Source organism: Pleurodeles waltl, chromosome 3_1 (genome assembly GCF_031143425.1).
Source record: "Pleurodeles waltl isolate 20211129_DDA chromosome 3_1, aPleWal1.hap1.20221129, whole genome shotgun sequence".
NCBI classification, from domain to species: Eukaryota; Metazoa; Chordata; class Amphibia; order Caudata; family Salamandridae; genus Pleurodeles; species Pleurodeles waltl.
Genome location: NC_090440.1, coordinates 978059133 through 978081401, shown reverse-complemented (window position 1 = coordinate 978081401; position 22269 = coordinate 978059133). Strand labels below are relative to the sequence as shown.

The following is a 22269-nucleotide window of genomic DNA, read 5'->3' as shown; positions in this document are numbered from 1 at the left end:
TGGTGAGGGAACAAGTTATAGTTACCTTAGGGCGCGAGTTATAGTTATTTGAAAAAACTCTATAACTGTTCAATTTCCATGGCTTTGTCTGAATAAATTCAGATCCTAACTAGAACGTCCCTGTAACCTTTGGTTTTTTTTCAGTGAATTTCTAAGGTTTTGTTTTTTATTCTATTTCCTAACTATAACCAGGGCCACTGGAATTATGCGATTGTGCGGCCGTGGCGATTTTTGCATGATTACAGATTTGCCGCATTTGCCACATAATCCATCATTTGCCACATAATCTGCAGATTGTTTCTAGCGCAAACGGGTAAAAAGTTACTAAAAGTGCACCGACAAGTGTTGACGCCCAGTGAAAGGCCCTTTGCAAAACTGGACTGGTAACCTTTTTGTTGCTTATTGCTACCTTTGGGTATCGAAATGGTACTAACAAGGTGCAACCAATGCCCAGACAGTGTTATCAAGTTAAAAAATGTTAAAATACCGAAGGAATATTATTACAAAGTGTGCCACATTATGCCGCATAATGTGCCTTTCCTGACGCATAATTTACTAAACCCTTATGCTGCATAATTCCAGTGGCCCTGACTAGAACGTCCCAGTAACCTTTGTTTTTTTCAGAGAATTTCTACGTTTTTTAAAAACAAAGTAATTTTCATTACTATACGTTAATCCAACCGCAGCCGCGCACGCCCTTCAGCGTGATAGACATTCCTGCAATGGGTGCATCTGAAAACGTACAAGTGGCACAATTGCAATGCAAGAAGCCATCATTCCTAGAAATTTCATGATTGATTTTACTGTGACTTGTTGATTGGGGGCAAAAGTGACACAGATGTGTCACAAAATTTTGTATTCTTGCTAGATTTGAGTAGGCTATTACTAATTATGTGTTGCGTATGGCACCAAGGCATGGCTGTTTCTTTAGTGGGTTCAAATAAGACTTTTGAAAACTGATAGTGAAACCTAATTGGTGAAGCAAGTCTACTGTGGTTTGAATATTACTGAGACATCGTTTGAGAGAGTTGGATGTGATGAGTCAGTCTAGATACGGGTACACGTGAATATTCTGCCTGCGCAGTTGAGCTGCTACCACTGTTAGGCATTTTGTAAACACCTTTGTTGCTGTGCTGACCCCGAATGAGAGCACTTTGAATTGGTAATGCTACCTTTCTATGACAACTCTGAGATATTTGCAATTTTTTGAGTGTATAGGAATGTGAAAGTAGGCATCTTTTAGATCCAGTGCGGATAAAGAGTTGCCCTGTTGTAGCAAGGGTAGCACACATCTTTGAGTGTGACCTTATAGAAATGTTCTTATATGATGTAATGGTTTAGCATTCTAAGATCTAGGATGGGTCTTAAGGATCTGTCCATTTTGGGTACGAGAAAGTAAAGGGAACACACAATGGTTCCTTGATGCTGTATGGCAACTGGTTCTATTGCTCGCTTTGAAAAGACAGAACTTCCTATTTGAGGAGGAATGATGTAGTCCTGTGGGAGTTTGAGTGCGCTAGGTGGAACGTTCAGAGGTGTGGAACTGAGCTCCAGATGATAACCATGTGGAATAATATCCAACACTTTGATCTCCTGCAACTTGTTGCCAATTTTGGAGGAACAACTGAAGGCGCCCACCTACAGGTGTTTGGTAATCAGAGGTAAAATGTACTGAGTCACTGCTTAGAGGCAGCTGAAGGGGCTTGAGGGGAGGGTGTTTTATCTCTACCTCTGAAGTTGTTCCTCCATATGAGCCCTTGTTATATCCTCTATGTACGGATTTGTGTGATTCCCCTTTACTGTATGACAATGAAGTTTCTGCTGTGAGGGGCTTAGAGGCTGTTTTATATTGGGGGCCTATGAAAAGCACAACAACATGCAATGAGTTGGAGTGCCCCCAAGGACTCTGCCACCTGGTTATCTTTCTTCATCTTTTCTAATGGCTAATCTACTTGCGGCCAGAAAAAAGGCTCCTTGTTGAACTATACATTTAAAGTTGTTTGCTGTACCTCCTGTTTGAAAGCGGAAATGCGTAGCCACGAATGCCGGTGTAAGAGGACACTTGTGTTTATGCCTCTTGCTGCTGTAGAAGAGGAGTCTAAAGCACAATAGACAACTGTTCGATATTAATTGCCCCTCATTAACAATCTCCTGTCCCCTTTTTCTATGCTCCTCTGGGAGGGATTTGGAGCATCTGCTTCATTTCATCCCAGTGAGCACAGTCATATCTCATAAAGAGTCCTTGTGTGTTGACAATACACCGACGACTTGTTGCCTGAGCAGCAACACATTTGCTCGAAGCATCAATGAGCTTACTTTCTTTATCAGGAGGTGGCAGCTTGTGAATTGGCTCTTTTCCTGGCATTAGGTACAACTAAAGAGTCTGCAGGTATATGACCCATGATGCAAATTGGATCAGATGGAGAAGCCTTATATTTTTCTCCAGTCTTGGAGAAATAATACGTGCTCTAGCCGGGTCTTTGAAAATATCGTCTGTATGTCTTAATGCATGGGCAGATATTGTGAAGACTTATGTGAGGAGGTAAGAGTCTCAAAAAGGTAATCATCCTCAATGGGATATTTATGGATGAGAACCTGATGGTATGTGGCTACCCTCCCATTAAGTACTTGGAAAGTATTTATATTATCAGGTGGAGAAGGTCTAGCAGGATAGACCTCCATGTCTGTGTCTATGTTGGTGTTCACATCATATTGTGACCAAGGGTCTGTGTTAGCATGAAAAAGGGACACTGTCATCCCACGTGTCCTGAGGGTTGTGAAAAAAGTGAGATGAGTCCTGTGGAGAGATATTGAGGGGGTCACCTTGAGAATGTGGCTGAGAAGGAGTTCATGGTCGTGGTGGAGTGATTGGCGGTAGAGATGTAAGTGGAGGTGGCTGCACCTCACCCAAATCCTAGTCCACTTTCCTCTGTTTAACTGGAGGTATAGGCGTTTCTAAGTCCTACTCAAAAGTAAACTGTCATTTGGTAGGAGTGGTAACCACAACCTTGACCAAAACTCTCCCTGTTTGAAGTTGAATATGGGGCTGTGACTGCCTGGCCTGGAGCCATTGCTTCATTTTCTGACGAACTGGCTAAGGTGGTATTTTAGACTCCGAAACTGTATGAAGTCCATTTCTTTCTGGTGCCGAAGCGCTCTTGATTTTTGGTGCTGAAGTTGTCAGGCCGAGGCAGGCAGTCTTTTCCGTGTCGAAACAGTTGGTGCAGATTGGGAAGTGGAAGCTTTTGGTGCCGATGGCGATCGGTGCGGAAGAGGCTTTCTTTTGTTTGAGTTTCGGTGCCGAGCCAGAGGGTTGGGCGTCAAAGAAAGTTTTTCTATGCCTGCCATGCCCCCAGGGCACCTTTGCTTCCATACTTGTGAGTTTTTTGGTCGGCGCGGAGGATTTTTCATCACTGTTTGTTGATATGGAGGGATTCCTCCATCCTTAGAGTTATTTCGGCTTCTGAGTCTGAATCTTAAATAAAAAGAGCCTCCTCTTCAACAGCTAAAGCTTCATGAAGTTCCTGCTCTTGTTCAGTGTCCCACATGGTGTCTTGATGTCCGTAAAATATCTGGTGTTTCCTTAACTTCTTGTCTCTGCATTTCTCGGTGACAGGCTCTTCTATCTCACATAGTTTTTTGGTTTGTTTTTTTTTTAACCGGAAAGACTGGCATGCTTTGCAGTCTTTGTGTTCCATCGAACAGGCGGAGGCTGCAGACCTGATGTTGATTGGTCCATTGAAGTTTGGAGTGACACTTTGGATAGAAACGGAAAGGCGCTCGTTCCATTAGGATTTCATTCTTCCAGGTGTGGGATGGAGAAAATGGCTGTCCAAAGGGCGTGGCCCTAAGGGCCTCAATAGAACAACTTCAAATCAAATAAGATTTGTTTGGTTCCGGAACGCAAAAGGATAGAGTATCGCATTTGACGCACATGTCAATACAGATGCTTTTAGAAAGGTTTCCCAAAAGAAAGAGGCCTAAAAATGTCTTGAACCGGAGCTCCAAGAGAACACGACCGGATTCGACAGTGTGAGAAAACAATCTGAAAATGGAGTCGATGCCCATGCCAGCAAGAGGAGTCGCCGCTACCTTGCGACTCAAAAGATTTTTTTTTTTTATTAACTATTTGCAACCTTCGGGACCCAACACTAGATGGCAGAAGTATGCAGAGCATGTGTATCTACATCCACCAATGCCAAACATATATACACACACATATATACATACATAAACACACAAACACAAAAATACATACATTTATACACACATAGACATATGTACATACATATATACATACACATACTGTAGGAAAATGGCTCCCTGTTGCAGTTACCCTCCACTTTTTGCCTGATATTGATGCTGACTTGACTGAGAAGTGTGCTGGGACCCTGCTAACCAGGCCCCTGCAGCAGTGTTCTTTCACTAAAAATGTACCATTGTTTCCACAATTGGCACACCCTTGGCACACAGATAAGTCCTCTGTAAAAGGTACCAGTGATACCAAGGGCCCTGTGACCAGGGAAGGTCCTTAAGGGCTGCAACATATGTTGTGCCACCCTAAGGGACCCCTCACCTAACCCATGCACACCCATGTAAGTCTGCAGAGATGACCGAAGATGACAACTGCTTTGGCCCCAGCCCTACCGGCCTGTCTCCTGACTGGAAAACCTGCAACCAGCGATGCATCCAACAGGGACCAGTGACCTCTGAAGCCTCAGGACTGCCCTGACCTCCAGGACCAAGAAACTCCCATGAGCAGCAGCTCTGCTCAACAATCTGCAACAAACTTGCAACTTTTCTAAAACTTTAAAAACCTCACTCTTCCCGCCGGAAGCATGAGACTTCACACTCTGCACCAAACGCCCCCGGCTCGAGATCCATAGAACCAACGCCACAGGGAGGACTCCCTGGTGACTGCGACCCCGTGAGTAGCCTGAGACGACCCACCTGGACCCCCACAGCGACGCCTGCAGAGAGAATCCAGAGGCTCCCCCTGACCGCGACTGCCTGTAACAAGGGACCCGACGCCTGGACAAGCACTGCAACCACAGCCCCCAGGGCCAGAAGGAACCGAACCTCAGTGCAGGAGTGACCCGCAGGCGACCCTCTGCCTAGCCCAGGTGGTGGCTGGCCCGAGAAGAACCCCTGTGCCCTGCCTGCACCGCTAGAGTGACCCCCGGGTCCCTCCACTGAAACCAATACAAAACCAGACGCCTGCTTTGCACACTGCACCCGGCCGCCCCTGTGCCGCTGAGGGTGTGTTTTGTGGGCCTACTTGTGTCTCCCCCAGTGCTCAACAAAATCCCCCTGCTCTGCCCCCCCTAGGACGCAGGTACTTACTTGCTGGCAGACTGGAACCCGAGCACCCCTGTCCTCCATAGGCGCCTGTGTGTTTTGGGCACCTCTTTGACCTCTGCACCTGACCGGCCCCGAGCTGCTGGTGTGGTAACTTTGGGGTTGCCTTGAAACCCCAACTGTGGGCTGCCTATGCCAAGGAACTGAGACTTGTAAGTGTCTTACTTACCTCACAATCTAACCAATACTTACCTCCCCCAGGAACTGTTGATTTTTGCACTGTGTCCACTTTTAAAATAGCTTATTGCCATTTTATCAAAAACTGTATATGTTAGTGCTTTATTTCAAAGTTCCCAACCTGCTTGTGTGGAGTTCCTTGCATTTTATGTATTTACTTCAAATCTTGAACTTGTGGTTCTTAAAATAAAGAAAATATATTTTTCTATTTAAAAACTATTGGCCTGGAGTTAAGTCTGAGTGTGTATTCCTCATTTATTGCCTGTGTATACACAACAAATGCTTAACACTACCCTCTAAGCCTACTGCTCGACCACACTACCACAAAATAGAGCATTAGAATAATCTAATTTTGCCACTATCTTACCTCTAAGGGGGACCCTTGGACTCTGTGCACACTAACTCTCACTTTGTGATAGTATATACAGAGGCAACGTCCTACACATACAAACACACAGAGATAGATAAGTAGATAGACAGATAGACAACTCACTGGTGGTCAGTAGTTGGGACCTAATTTCCATGGGAAAAACATTTTTTTGTTCTGCTAATAACAATCGGGTCGTTTGACAAATCTTCACAACTTTTGAAAACTAGTTTGCTGTCCCTGAAGTTTTGTGGTGAGCCGTCAAGTGGGAGCCTAGGAAGGAAAAAAAAAAAAACTACCCCCACCCCCACTACACACATACACACCCATACCGTCACTCACACACCCAAATCAGACCAACACAGACAGTCACAAATGTGTGCATTCACACACCCACCATATACTTGCACACCCATTTACAAACCCACTCACACCAATACAGCCACACAGCCAGTCACACACACTAGCACATCCACCACACACACACACATCAACACACCCACACACAGAGTCAGTCACGCACTCATCCACCAAACACACACACAAACACTCGCAGAACCACACAGCCACTCTCAAGGGACATTATAGTGAGGGAATAACAACTGTAGAAATTCACTGAAACAAATGAACGTTATAGGGATGTTATAGTTCGGGAACATAATAAAAACAAAACATAGAAAGTCTCTAAAAAATCCAAAGGTTACAGGGATGTTTTTGTTAGGTTCAGATGTTACACACAAAACCACAGAAATTCAGCCATTTCAGTAAGGTCAAGAAACAAACTATAAATTGGGCCCTAAGGTAATTATAACTTGTGCCCTCTCCATGCACTGCTAATTACCCCACCTATTACATCAGTCATGACATATTTTATGATATCGTTGATAATATCACTGCAACATTTACAGTAAAATTATTGATGAAAAAACTGTGGATTGCGGGGTGTGAATTAGTGACTTTATAGCACGAGTTGTAGTTTCCTTAGGTAGGTTTAACTGCTGAATTTCTAAATATAACATATTATAATATACATCCAGAACATCCCTGGAAACTTCAGAATGGAGTGTGTTTAGGTGTGGCGTCATATTGTAACCAAAGAGCTCATAGCTCCGGCCACTGATTGCAATGTGTCAAGGACCGAGCAGAGAACCTGCTTGAACATCACCCACCGCCCCACTGAAGTAATCGCACAGACTGCCCACAAGAGTATGGGCGAGCGACTTCCTCCAATGCGCATGAGCGTATCAGACCAATAAGCACATGACATTACAGGAGTGAAGAGCCACCGTTCCAGACAACAACATTTTCTCACCCATAGCCTTTATACTTTTGCCTTCCTGTCCAGAGATGCAGACAATTTGAGTTATGGTTCAGTTTAAAATGGAGTGGCCAGACAATGCGAGCAGGTAACTGGTGGCTCATCACCAGAGTGGAGGTCAGTTTATCCCATGCAGCCAAGAAGGTATCCATGACAGCTTTGCTAAAAGGTAGCAAAGGTTCAGAGAAAGAGAATAAAAGGCTGTACAATCTCTGTAAGGAGGTTTACCTTATTTTCCACAACAAGGAAGAGTACCTTCAAGCCATCAAATGCCCTGTGCAGGACTGTGGTAAAGGAGGCAGTTTTCTCTGTAAGTGTGCCAGAGGGACAATCAATGTCAATTCCCGCGAGGTACCCAGGCCACTGGCATTTTGTAAGTCCAAATAAATACCCACATCAATTTAAAAAAAAAAGAGAACATTTTGTTCACTACTGTCCTACTCATTATGGTGGACACACACAAATTTCATCCAGCTAAGCAATGAGGAGAGTATGAGGTAGAGGCTCATCACTGAACCAGGTTTTAACCTTCTTCCTAGCCTTTAGCAAAATGGTTAAATTACAGTTCGTAACACTGCTAAAAGAAAAGGCTCCACCTAGCCTGGAAAGTCTTCAGGAAAAAAAGTTTAGAAACAAACTGTTACAAACACCACTTTTACATCTAGTGCAAACAGAAGCTTATTTATTTTACTAAGGGTACACAACTGATTTTTCAGGTAAATACCTTCAAATCACTCCTTGTGAAAAAGAATCAGTCCCTCATATAGTGTGAATGTGCAATGAGAGGTAGACTACCATATTTTTACTGACAAATGTTCTTCACTTACATACATAGCAGCACATAATTCTTAAATCCACTTAATTTATTTCAGTCTTAAAACTTGCCTCAAATTTTTCCATAGAGTCAATAAATTAATCCCTTTTAACTCAATGGCTAGTCCGCTTAATGAGCCCATACAGTAACCATAACAACTTCTTATAAAAGGTCCATATTGTCAGGACACCTGTAAGTTGTTAGTCGAAACACGTCCACAGCAATCAACTACTGAGGGCAGCACATGAACCGATATGAGGAGACTGCCCATAATAAAGGAACAGATTTCCCTCTAAAGACATTTTTACCATTGCCCCCTAGTTTGTCAGGGGCTAAAAGAAGTATTACACTTATGTCTGGCCCCATGAAGCCTGAATTAAATAATCTTGAAATTCGTTTTTTGATTGTTTATTGCAGATTTATTCACAATTTTCAGATTGGACAGCACTGGTGGTAGTTTTCTGTTACCATGATTTTAATGCACAATGTCATGTCTAATGCTTAACTTAATATTTATTGCTTACTGATAAATTATTTAAAATATTTTCTACTGTTGTATGAGTGTATGCAACAACATTAATTATCAGAAAGGGAATTATTACTAATTTATGACATTTGTGGAACTTAATGATTGAACCACCTGTTCCTTATACAATTTGGTATATAGCAACAAAGCTAAGGTATTTTTTGTGGAATCCATAAACACAATCGATTTTCAGACTTTTAGATCGCTTTTAGGACAGAGGTTAAGTTAGCATCTCTGGATTCAAAGGCAGCAACAACATTAGTGTCTGGGCCAGAGCTACCACCAAGGCCTTAGGACAGAGCATCACAATCTGTCAACATCATGTCAACAGTTGAATCAGGTTCAACTGATGCTGGGGGTGGACCCATCAGCTGCAGCACTGTCAAAAAACCTGAAGGCACTTGAGAACACACTAAAGGGGCTAAAGAAGAGCAGAACACTTCCAGTAAAGCCTCACTGAAGGTCACCATTTTGTGCGTGATCAGCACCCAGAGACCTGAAGTGGGAAAGATGGTGTAGCAGCTCCAGGTGCAAAGCCAAAATGGAGGCAGCTACCAGGTACATATCCTCCAAATTAGGGATAGAGTCAAATGCTGAAATCTAGGAAGTCCCACCTTCTGCTGAATTATGTTTTTTGCAGGGGTGCTTGTCCTTTGAGGGATTTCATTCAGAAGACCTACCTGAGGGGAGGAGTGGAACAGGACAATCAACTTGGAGCCACGTTAGCCAGATGTTTTCATTGCAAGCCCCCTCCATAACAAGCTTCACTTCCCGGTTCCTGATGGCCATGGCATGCATGCAACTGCACTTGTTGCAGGGCTGAAGTGATGCTTACAACCCAGGTACTAGAAAAAGATGTTGTGAGAATCCAAAACAGACATCTGCTTATTGCTTGTGTTGCATCTCCTAAATCCTAACACCTTTGGCGGTGACATGTCCCTATTAGAGCTTTAAAGGGTCTTTTGAAAGAATGCAAATGGAAAGAAAATTCCGGATAGAGTCAAAAGGGATGGAAAAAAGTAACTGACAGCAGCATGCTCAGCTGTAGCATTTCTAGCTCTGTGACACAGTAGGTACCAAAGACACATCAATATGAAGGTTCCCTGACTGGGACTAGAGAGGGACTGCAACTTTTCTGACTAGCTAGGCACCTGGCGGAGACCCAAGAAGTGAGACAAAAAACAATCCTTGGATAACACAAAATGTACAATTTCATTTGGAATGAGAATCCCAATTGGTGCACAGGTGAAGGAATTTGTAATGCCAAAAACATTTTGTGCTTTATTGTCAATCACCATATAGATCTTAAGCAGCCTGGGCTCAAATTCTCAGATCAACCTCTCCTTCCCCAAAACTAAGCATCTGTGAGATGCTGGGACAAAGTTAAGACATATTACAGCATACATGGAGAACTGTATTATTTGATTATTCTATCTGCCTTCCTAGTACTAGTGACTATTGTAAATGCTGAAGAGATCATTGACACACCGCTAAGAGTAAAGCCTTATGATAGGCCACCTCCTGGTTCCTGGGCATACGTGGTGGTTTAGGTTTGGCACAACAGCAATGACACCAAAGGCTCCAACAAAAGGCTATCCGGAGGTGTGTCCCAGTCTCTAAGATCAAGGGCAACTCATAGAAGTAATGTGGGGCGGGGTCCAACACCCCAGGTACTTAAGAATTCTAAGGTTTTGTCCCAAGGCACTACAAGCAACAATCAGCCAGGAACTCCACTGGAGGAAGCTTGTTCTGACGGTACCAAAAGGGGCACAGAGGACTGCAATGGGGGAATACCATGCAAAGTAAGAAGCCAGTACAACCTTGAGAAAAAGGAACAGAGCGGCCAGGTTTATTAGCCAATAGCTGGAACAACTACTACATTAGAAGAGCTGAAGGAAAGGACTAAACATATGTCACCTTGCCGTCTCAACTACATACAGTAGAACTAGATGGCTGCTGTAAAAATCATCTTCCCCTTCTGGAAGAAGTGTTAATCTTCTTTCGCCCCAGAGGCCTGAATGTATGTAAGTAGCACTCATCAGTCCACATCAACCTCCCCCCCTCCTAATCTAATTTCCACAGCCCTCTGCTTTATGAATCCAATGTAGGCCCCCCTCTTACCTATGTTTATCATGCATGTTCCTGCCCCAACCATCATGACTATCCCCCCCCACCCCCTCACTTGTGGCTAGAGTACAACCCACTCAACCTATGGCTGCAGCATGACTGTGGCCTTCCCTGTACATCTAGTATTTTCTCCCTGGTGGTTGATGCATTACTCCAATCTCCACTGTGATGACTCCGTCTACCACCTTTTGGAAGCTTCTGCTCTTTAGCTGCAGTATGGTTTGGCTTGCATCCGTTTATCACTGCTGCATGGTCATACTGATCTACACAGCCTTCATGTTTACTCTTCCATATATCTGTAGAGTGGGCTACTGCAGCAGCACTTTTCTATATCTCCTTCACAGACCTCGGTTTCAAAACTGATGAAACCGTGGCTCATATTGCTACAAAGGTACTGCAGGTCCTCCATGGATGCAATAAGCAATTGTTCTCTCCAGTGGACATAGTGTATACTCCTCGTGCATGCAGGCTTGCAGTGCACCTCAAAACTCATCTGTGCAATTAATGTTCCAGTCCATGCTTGCAGCATGGTCTTCTCTGATCTTGCTAACCTGAGACATTACTCTTACCAGCATATTCAGTGGCGCACCAGACCTCACCTGTGATTGTGGATCATGCGGATGTCGTAGATCCGAACAAAGGGGCCACTTGCACCCACAGCCAGATAGTTGTTATCCTGGGGATTTACAGCTAGGCATTTGGCTTCCACCAACTGGCCGCAGTATTCTGTAAGGTCAATGAGAACCTCAGAGCGCTTGCTGCTCTCCCGGAGGTCATACTGCCTAAGGAGAATACAACAGAGAAAAGTGTTAGAAGTGAAAAAAGAACAACATGTCCATTGCAAGAAGCAGCACAAAGCTTCCGGCAGGAAGCCCAATAATTCAGGAACAAACATTCTTTATGAACTTTTACAACCCAGAAAGGAGAGTGACTACTGAAGGCCTGAACTAACAAAGTCGGCACACACCACTGTAGGGATGTATACATTACTTATCTATAACAAAAGTTCCCCCAAATGTGCATTTTCTGCATATTCACAAGCTCAAAATACTTTCTGAAGATCAGAATTTTCTTTAAACACAAAACCTATTTCAATGAATGTTAGAAAATAGCATGCTGTCTTCAAAACCCTACCACTGCTATACCAATTTAAGATTCTGAAATGTACTGGAAGGGAAGGTTAGGGTGGTCCTAGAATCATTTGCTCCACAAGGGACATCTTCATTAAAATATTTTAAAATGCAAGCAAATGACCATTCTTGTGAAAAAAAGAGTGACAAGTCTTTTATGGTTCTTAGAAAGTTAACTATCATGAAAAACAAATGTCAGTAACTTCTATTCACCGTAATGGGCTCCACTGCAGGTTCAGAATCCAACAAGGGGACAACGCTTTAAACACCATAGGGAAAAAGAGACTTGAACCACCACAACAATTTTAGCAATAGTAAGTGATCTATGTGCAATTTATTGTAAATGAGAATGTATTTATATTGTGCTTAAGACCCCTGATGAGGCACTAAAGCACATTTTCAGCAAGTAGCACACTACTGTGGAACCCAAGATTAGTAGTTAGTAGATCCATACAGTACAATGGGGGCATAGCCAGCCAGGGCAAGATGGCAATCAGGTTTTAGGATGACTCCATTGGGAAGCCCATGATCTGTTGTAAACTGTCATTATCTCTGCTTGAGGAGGCAGTGTGTAGGACGAGGACACCACAGCAGGCCAGGACCCCTATTTTGCTGCTCCCCGGAGAACGGAAGAGCAGCCTATGCACTCGGATCCCTGCGGGCAAGAGTCAGCAGCTGCGTGGTCTCGGAGCCTGTGGGGGCGGTCTTTGGCAAATTAGGAGAGGTGGGCTGCAGAGTGGCGGGAGCAGCCACCTCAACCATCTGACTGGCCCACTGTTGTGGGACCCTAGCTGCAAGGAGAACAGGTGATTAATATCCCACCCCTACCCTCAAGCTCTCATTCTCTCACTATACGATGATGAAGTGGTAGGAAAATGTTATTTACCCAGTGAGCATCTGTTTGTGGCATGTAGTGCTGTAGATTCACATGCTCTGCATACTTCCATCCCCTACTGTTGAGTCCGGAAGGTTGCAAGTTGTCTTTGTTTGAAAAGTCTTTTGAGTAACAAGGAAGAGTGACTCCTTTTGCTGGCAATGCACATGGTCCTTGACCTCATGTTCAGATTGTTTTCCCGCATGCAGTGCTATATGGCATGTAGTGTAAAGATAAGTGAAATAACCATGCATGAGAATGTGTATGAAAAGACTGTAATGGCCACAAGTGTCTGGGGAGAAGGGTGGGTGCATGTGAATCTACAGCACTACATGACACACACAGATGCTTACTGGGTAAGTAACATTTTCTGTTTGATGGCACGCGTGGGTGTGGATACACATGTTCTGCATAGACTGTAAAGCTGTACCTCCTAAGAAGCGGTGGCTAACCTGTGGGTGTTACAGAGCTTTGAAAAAGAGCATGCAGCCCGCCTGACCTACATTGGCTTGTTGGCGTGCTAAAACATCCACACAATAGTGTTTAATGAAAGTGTGTGGAGTTGATCATGTACCTGCCTTACAAATCTCAGCTATGGGTATGTTCCCTAGAAATGCCATAGATGCAACTTTCTTACATGTTGAATGTGCTCTAAGGGTAATAGGTAGTGGCCTCTTAGCTTTTTCATAACAAGTTTGGTTGCATTTAAACATCCATCTTGCTATGGTGAATTCAGTAATAGGATTACCTTTATGTGGCTGAGAAAAAGCAACAAAAAGTTGTTTTGTCTTTCTGAATGTTTCAGTTCTACCAATGTAGAACATAAGCACTCTTTTCACGTCTAACATGTGTAGGACTCTTTCAGCAACCGATTCAGGGTGAGAGGACAAAGCAACAACTCAATAATTTGATTGAGATCAAATTGATATACTACCTTTCATGGAAATTCTGGGTTAGTGCAAAAAAACAATTTATCTCCATGTATTTGGAAAACAAATTATTGTAATGTTAATGCCTGGAGCTCACGTACATGTCTCAGGGAAGCAACCGCAACTAAGAAGGGTACTTCCACGAAATAAATTGCAAAAAGGGGTCCCATAAGTCTAGTGATTACTATATTAGGATTCCAAGAGGGTACTGGAGGTAATCTTTGTGGTGTCAGTATTTTTAGTCCTTCCATAAAAGCATTTAAGACAGGGATTTAAAAAAAAGAGAAGAATGTTGTCTGTTTTGAAGATAAGCAGCTATGGCTGCTGAATGTAATCTTAGAGGTATATGTGAGGTTTGCTTTTTGCAAATAGGGAAGATACAAAATTATATTTTGCACCAACACTTGGAAAGGATCCCAATTTTTACAAATGCAAGAGTGAACAAAGTGTTTCCACTTTACTGCATAACATGTCTGTGTGCTTCTTTAAGAATGTCCATACAGTCTAGAGGTAGATTTAAATACCCACATTTTACGACTTCAAGAAACAAATTGCAAGATTCAACTCCTTGGGATTTTGGTGTCTGATCTAACCTTGGTTCTGAGTGAAAAGGTCAAGGTCGAGGGGAAGCTTCTCTTGAGGCACTACTGATAGGTCCAGTAGAGTGGTGAGCCATGGTTGTCTTGCCAATGTGGGTGTCACTAGGATTAGTGTGTGAGAAATTTACCTGAGATTCCGAACCACACATGGAAGGAGCGGGAGAGGTGGAAAAGCATAGGCAAATATCCCTGACCAGTTCATCCATAGAGCATTACTCTTGGATCGAGGGTGTGGGAACCTGGAGGCGAATTTTGGGCATTTTGCTTTTTCCTTTGTTGCTTACAGATCTAAGTCTGGAAATCCCCACTTTTGGAAGTAGGGTTGGAGGACTCTGGGGTGGAGTTCCCACTCATGGACTTGTTGCTGCATCCTGCTGAGGAGGTCGGCAAAATAGTTGTGTGACCCTGAGAGGTGTTCGGTCAACGGGTAAACATTGTGGAGAACAACCCAGTGCCAAATTGTCTGTGCAAGGTGAGGCACTGTAGTGAGTGTGTGTCCCCCGCCCCCCCCCCCCCAACCTGTTTCTGCAGCAAAAACATGGCCGTCATGTTGTCTATATGGATGAGGACTACTTTGTTGGTCAGATGCATCACAAAGGCATTGAGTTAGCAACTCTAGAAAGTTGATGTGCAAGAGTCTGCGTATGATCCCAAAGACTCTGTATTGTGAGTTCTTGGATGTGCCCCCAATTCAGTCTGGGAAGCGTTCATTGTCAGAATGACCTGTGGAGCAGGGTCCAGAAATGGCTATCCTTTCAAGAGGATTTTTTTGTTCCATCATTGCAGAGAGTGAAAGGTGCAGTTGTCTACCAACACTAGATTTTGTAAATGACCCTGTGCTTGACACCACTGGCGTCACAGATATTCCAGCAACAGGCGCACATAAAAACATCAATGTGGCACTACTCCAGTGCAAGAAACCATCTATCCCAGAAGTCTCATGATTCATTTCACTGTGACTTGTCTATTGGGGCAAAAGTGAAGAAGCTGTGTTTGAAAATTCTGTATTCTTGCTGTATTTGGGTAAGTTATGCCTAGCTGAGTCTTGATTATGGCCCCCAAGGTAAGGCTGTACATGAAGTGGGGTGAGATGCGATGTTTGAAAATTGATTGTGAACCCTAATTGGTAAAGCAAGTCTAGTGTGGCTTAAATGTGGCTGAGACATTGTTTGACAGAGCTGGCTTTGATGAGCCAGTCGTCTACGTATGGGTACACATGAATTTTCTGTCTGCACAGGAAAGCACCTAACACTGCTCGGCATTTTGTAAACACTCTGCCATGGTGACTCCAAATGGGAGCACCCTGAACTGGTAGTATTGTCCTTCCAAGACAAATCTGAGATACATGCAGTGTGCTGGGTGTATAGGAATATGAAAAAAGGCATCCTTCAGACCTAGTGCTGATAGAAAGTCACCCTGTTGTAGCAAGGGAAGCACATCTTGGAGTGTCACCATATGAAAATGTTCTGATATAATGTAATGATTTAAAGGTCCGAGATCTAGGATGGATCTCAGAGAGGCATCTTTCTTGGGTATGAGAAAGTAAACAGAATACACTCAGGTTCTTTGATGTTGAATGGAAACTGGTTATATTGGCCTTTTTGCTAATAAAGACTGTACTTCCTGTTTGAGGAGAGTAATGTGATCCTTTGAAAGTTTGTGACAACAAGGTGGAATGTTTGGAGGTAAGGAACTGAGCTCCAGAAAGTAACCATGTTGGACAATATTCAACACCCATTGATCTGTTGTAATCTGTTTCCAATTTTGGAGAAATAACTGAAGGTGCCCTCTTACAGGTGCTGGGTAATCAGAGGGAAGCTGGAGTAAGTCACTGTTTAGAGGCAGTGGCAGAGGATCAAGGGGAGTGTGTTTTATCTCTACCCATGTAACTGTTTCCCCCATATGAACCCATATAAAAATCTCTGGGTGAGGATGTGTGGCTGACCTTTCCTGTATGATTCCTATGGATTTTGCCACCTCGTTGTCCTTTTTCATCTTTTCTAACGTCTAATCTACTTGTGGACCGAAAAGATACTCTTTATCGAATGGTACATTTAATATGGTTTGTTGTACCTCTGTTTGAATTTGGAAATACGTATCCACGCATGCCGGCATAAAAGGACACTGGTATTGATACCTCTGGATGCTGCATCAGCAGCGTCCAAAGCGCAGCATATGGAACTGCTAGAAATTATTTGTCTCTCGCTAACAATTTCTTGCCTTCTTTTCATTCGTCCCAGTGGGAACAATCATATCTTGCCAGAAGCCCCTGCATACTGGCAATATGCCAGTGATTTGTCACTTGAGCAACCACAGCTTGCCTGAAGCGTCAATGAGTTTACTCTCCTTATCAGGAGGTGGAGCATCTTGAACAGCTTGGAAATTAACTCTCTTCCTAGCATTTGACACAACTAGAGTCTGCTGGAAACTGATCCTTGCTATAAATGGGGTCTGAGGGAGAAGGCTTGTATTTTTTTCTTCACTCTTAGGGTAATAATATAGGCTCTAGCCTGGTCCTGAAATATATTGTCAGCATGCCCTTGAGCATGGAGAGGTAATGTGTGGACTTCTGTGAGGCAGTTATCTTATCAAGTAAAACTTATCATCAATAAGATCCTTATGAAGGGGGACCTGGTGGCATGTAGCTGCCCTCCCCACAAGTTTTTGAAAAGAAGTGGTGTCATCAGGTGGTGAAAGTCTAGGTGGGTAAGACTCTAAATCTGCATCAATGTTTGTGTCTACATCATACTGAGACCAAGGATCTATGCCGGCCTGAAAGTATGCTTTGTCATCCCCTGTGGCTTGAGTATCCTGGAAGGAATAAGGTGAGCCTTGCGGAGCAATATCTAAAGGGTCACCCTGAGAATGCTGTGGAGAAGTGTCTGCGGAGGGGTGGATTGGTTGGTGGAGGAGATGTAGGCAGAGGTGGATGAACATCTTAAGTCCATTCTCCTGTGTTTAATTGGCGGCATAGGTGTTTCTAAGGCCACCTAAAAAGCAAGTTGTCACTTGGGAGGAGTGGAAACAGCAGTTTTACCCAGAACTCTCCCCTTTTGTGGCTGGATATGAAGCTGCAGCTGCTTAACTTGGAGTTGTTGCTTCATATTTTATAAAATGGGCTCTGTTGGTGTTTTTGGCTCTGAAAGTGTGTGTTCACGTTTTTTCGGTGCCGAAGCAATTTTAATTTTCGGTATCAAAGTTGTCAGAGCTGTGGCAGGCACTCTTTTTGATGCCGAAACAGTTGGCGCCAAGTGGGATGTAGAAGGTTTTGGTGCCGGAGCCAATAATGTTCAGCTCAGGATGGAAGCAGTTATCTTCGGTTTAGGTTTCAGTGTTGAGTCTAACGGCAGGGCATCCGAAAAAGTCTTTTGATGCCTGCCATGGCCATAAGGCAGCGGCAGATCGATCATCTTTGCTTCCAACTATTTTTTTTTAGGCAGAGCAGCTGGTTTACTCACTGTTTGTTGACCTGGAGGGATTTCCTGCATTTCAAGAGTTATTTCGGCCTCCGAGTCGGAGTCCTGAATTCGGCAGCGAAAGCCTCCTTGATGTCCTGCTCCTGTTCTGTGTCTGACATGAAGTCTTGGATACAGAAGATGTTGGGGCATTTCCTCAACTTTTTGACTCTGAATGACTGGTAGGCTTCACAGTATTATTCCCTATTTTACAGCAACAGGCAGAGGTTAAAGACCTAATGTTGATTGGTCTGAGGGAATTTGGAGTGACACTTCGGACAGAAACTGAAAGGCGTCCTTTCCATCAGGCTTTCATTCTCCGAGGTGCAGAATGGGGAAAATGGCCGCCCAAAGGGCATCCTGCTGAGCAGGTCTACAAAGTTGTTGTCTGTTCCTGGAGAAACTCTTCCATCAGGTGAATGTGATGGTGGAAAGCCCATTTCCATATTGACAGAGAGGTGTGACAATTGGAGTGATTGTATACCCTAGTTTCTGTAGGTAGTACATCGATGTGTTATTGTCTGCACGGACTATGACAACTTTGGGAGCAAGGTAATGAAGAAATGCTTTCAGGGCTAGAGATACTGCCTGAAGTTCTAGGAGGTTTATGTATAGGAATTGATGATGAGGATCCCAATGGCCCTGTACTGAGAGGTCTCGAAGGTGAGCGCCCCAGTCGGTGTGTGAGCCTTCTTGTCAGAATGAGTGAGGCAAAGGGTCTAGAAAAGGCCACCCTTTCAACAGGTTGGTGGTGTTCAACTATTTCAGAGAGTGGTGAGTACGGCAGTCTAACACTAGATCTTCCCAGTGACCCTGTGATTGAGCACACTGACAAGACAGACACCGCTGGAGGGGACACGTGGAGTCTGCAGGGGAACAATGGCAATACAGAAGGCTATCATCCCTACCAGGTGCATCACAGTCTTGACCATGTATGATGAGTTCTCTTGAAACTGAGGGAGGAGAGACTGAAAGTTGTGAACACAAGCCAGATTAGGGTATGCAATCCCCAATTCTGCATTGAGTATAGCTCCTAGATAGGGCTGTATCTGGAAAGGTTGAAGGTGGGATTTGAGAAAGTTTAGTGTGAAGCCTAAGTTGTGCAGAAGGTCCAATGTCATCTGAGTGTGGCGTTGGCATTGAGACAACATGCTGGTTTTGATGAGCTAGTCATTTAGGTAAGGGAATACGTATACGTTTTCTCACCTGAGATGTGCTGCTAAGCACTTTGTGAAGACCCTGGAGCTGTGATGACTCAAAAAGAAAGAACCTTGAATTGGTAGTATTTTCCTGCAGTCACAGATCTGAGATATTTGCGGTGTGCAGAGTGGATGGGGATATGGAAGTAGGCATCCTTGATATCTAGGGCAGTCATGAAGTCACTCTGTTGTAAGTGAAAGTGTTCTGAGAGAATGTAGTGGTTTCAGGGCCTTATGTCCAGAATGGGACTGAGAGAGCCTTCTTTTTTGGGAATGAGGAAGTATAGAGAGTATACTCCTGTTCCGTGGTATTGTAGCAGAACTGTCTCAATAGCTCCTTGAGAAGAAGGGATTGTACCTCTTGTTTGAGAAGGTGTTCTTGAGAAAGCCTATGATTGCGAGGCAGAATGTTTGGAGGAGTGGTAATGAGATCCAGACAATAACCATGTTGGATAATAGAGAGAACCCACTGGTCCGAAGGTATGTTGACCAATTATGTATGGAAATTTTGGAGGTGTTACCCAACAGGTGTGGAGAGTGAGGTGGAAGGATGTAGATAGTCACTGTTTAGATGTTGATGTAAAGGTGCGGGTGGTGGCACTCTTACCTCTACCTTGTATGTTGTTACCTCTATAGGGGCCTCTATAGAAACCTTGTGAGTATGAACTGGAAGGCTGTCTGGCCGGAGATGGAGGCCTCTGAGGGCTTTGGTGTGTCCTGTCTGAATGTGGAGCGACAAAAAGTACCTCTTTAAAAGGGGGACTGTTAAGCACCCATGGCCTTTGCAGTATCAGTGTCTTTTTTTCAGCTCCTCAAGGGTGGAGACCACTTGAGGTCTGAAAAGATGCTACTTATTGAAGGACATGTTTAGCACTGCTTGTTGTACCTCAGGTTTAAAACATGAGCATTTAAGCCGGGCATTTCTTCTTTCTAAGATGCTAGTATTGCTACCACGTGCAGCAGTGTCTGCAGCATCCAGTGCACATCTCATGCCATTATTACTGACTGTCTGCCCTTCATTGACAATATATTGTCCCTTTTCTCGGTGCTCAGCTGATAGATAGTGGAGGAGCTCTTCCATCTCATACCAGTGAGCCCAATCATATCTCACAAGTAAGGCTTGTGAGTTGGCGATGCGTCAGTAGTTGGTTGCTTGCGCAGCCATCCTTTTACCTGCTGCGTCAATCTTTTTGCTCTCCTTATCTGGGGGAGGAGAGTCCCCTGTGGCCTGACTACTGGCCTGTTTTCGTGTGGTACAATAGAATCTGGTGGGACCTATGATCTTATGTGTGGCGGATCAGAGAGGAGCAGTGTAGGAAGTTGGCTCTGTATGTGCTATTCCAAAGTAAGGAATAGCATGCACAGAGTCCAAGGGTTCCCCTTAGAGGTAAGATAGTGGCAAAAAGAGATAATACTAATGCTCTATTTTGTGGTAGTGTGGTCGAGCAGTAGGCTTATCAAAGGAGTAGTGTTAAGCATTTGTTGTACATACACACAGGCAATAAATGAGGAACACACACTCCGAGACAATTCCAGCCAATAGGTTTTTTGTATAGAAAAATATATTTTCTTAGTTTATTTTAAGAACCACAGGTTCAAATTCTACATGTAATATCTCATTTGAAAGGTATTGCAGGTAAGTACTTTAGGAACTTTGAATAATCACAATAGCATATATACTTTTTACATAAAACACATTTAGCTGTTTTAAAAGTGGACACAGTGCAATTTTCACAGTTCCTGGGGGAGGTAAAGTAATGTTAGTTCTTGCAGGTAAGTAAACCACTTACGGGGTTCAAATTGGGGCCCAAGGTAGCCCACCGTTGGGGGTTCAGAGCAACCCCAAAGTTACCACACCAGCAGCTCAGGGCCGGTCAGGTGCAGAGGTCAAAGAGGTGCCCAAAACACATAGGCTTCAATGGAGGTAAGGGGGTGCCCCGGTTCCAGCCTGCCAGCAGGTAAGTACCAGCGTCTTCGGAGGGCAGACCAGGGGGGTTTTGTAGGGCACCGGGGGGGGACACAAGTCAACACAAAAAGTACACCCTCAGCAGCGCGGGGCGGCCGGGTGCAGTGTGCAAACACGCGTCGGGTTTCCAATGGTTTTCAATGAGAGACCAAGGGGTCTCTTCAGCGGTGCAGGCAGGCAAGGGGGGGCTCCTCGGGGTAGGCACCACCTGGGCAAGGGAGAGTGCCTCCTGGAGGTCACTCCTGCACTGGAGTTCCGATCCTTCAGGTCCTGGGGGCTGCGGGTGCAGGGTCTTTTCCAGGCGTCGGGATTTCAGAGTCAGGCAGTCGCGGTCAGGGGGAGCCTCGGGATTCCCTCTGCAGGCGTCGCTGTGGGGGCTCAGGGGGGACAACTTGGGTTACTCACAGTCTCGGAGTCGTCTGGGGGTCCTCCCTGTAGTGTTGTTTCTTCACCAGTCGAGTCGGGGTCACCGGGTGCCGTGTTGCAAGTCTCACGCTTCTTGCGGGGATTGCAGGGGTCTTTAAATCTGCTCCTCTGGATACAAAGTTGCAGTCTTTGTTGAACAGAGCCGCTGTTCTCTGGAGTTTCTTGGAAGCAGGGCAGTCCTCTGAGGATTCAGGGGTCGCTGGTCCTGGGGAAAGCGTCGCTGGAGCAGTTTTCTTCTGAAGGCAGGAGACAGGCCGGTAGGACTGGGGCCAAAGCAGTTGGTGTCTTCTTTATTCTTCTGCAGGGGTTTTTCAGCTCAGCAGTCCTCTTCTTCTTGTAAGTTGCAGGAATCTAAATCTTTAGGTTCAGGGAAGCCCTTAAATACTAAATTTAAGGGCGTGTTTAGGTCTGGGGGGTTAGTAGCCAATGGCTACTAGCCCTGAGGGTGGGTACACCCTCTTTGTGCCTCCTCCCAAGGGGAGGGGGTCACAATCCTATCCCTATTGGGGGAATCCTCCATCTGCAAGATGGAGGATTTCTAAAAGTTAGAGTCACTTCAGCTCAGGACACCTTAGGGGCTGTCCTGACTGGCCAGTGACTCCTCCTTGTTTTTGTCATTAATTCCTCCGGCCTTGCCGCCAAAAGTGGGGCCGTGGCCGGAGGGGGCGGGCAACTCCACTAGCTGGAGTGTCCTGTGGTGCTGGAACAAAGGGGGTGAGCCTTTGAGGCTCACCGCCAGGTGTTACAGCTCCTGCCTGGGGGAGGTGATAGCATCTCCACCCAGTGCAGGCTTTGTTACTGGCCTCAGAGTGACAAAGGCACTCTCCCCATGGGGCCAACAACATGTCTCGAGTGTGGCAGGCTGCTAAAACCAGTCAGCCTACACAGGTAGTCGGTTAAGGTTTCAGGGGGCACCTCTAAGGTGCCCTCTGGGGTGTATTTCACAATAAAATGTACACTGGCATCAGTGTGCATTTATTGTGCTGAGAAGTTTGATACCAAAT

At 44.7% G+C, this 22269-nt stretch overlaps 1 protein-coding gene across 8 annotated transcripts in view; it reads right to left on the bottom strand.

Moving 5' to 3' along the window:
* The window catches only part of WDTC1 (WD and tetratricopeptide repeats 1), a 499786-nt gene that overhangs the window by 339846 nt on the left and 137671 nt on the right, over positions 1-22269 (bottom strand). For all 8 annotated transcript variants that reach the window (XM_069224084.1, XM_069224088.1, XM_069224081.1 and 5 more), the window contains one exon: positions 11287-11469. In XM_069224084.1, coding sequence (XP_069080185.1) covers positions 11287-11469 — 183 coding nt within the window. The remainder of the gene's footprint in view (positions 1-11286; positions 11470-22269) is intronic.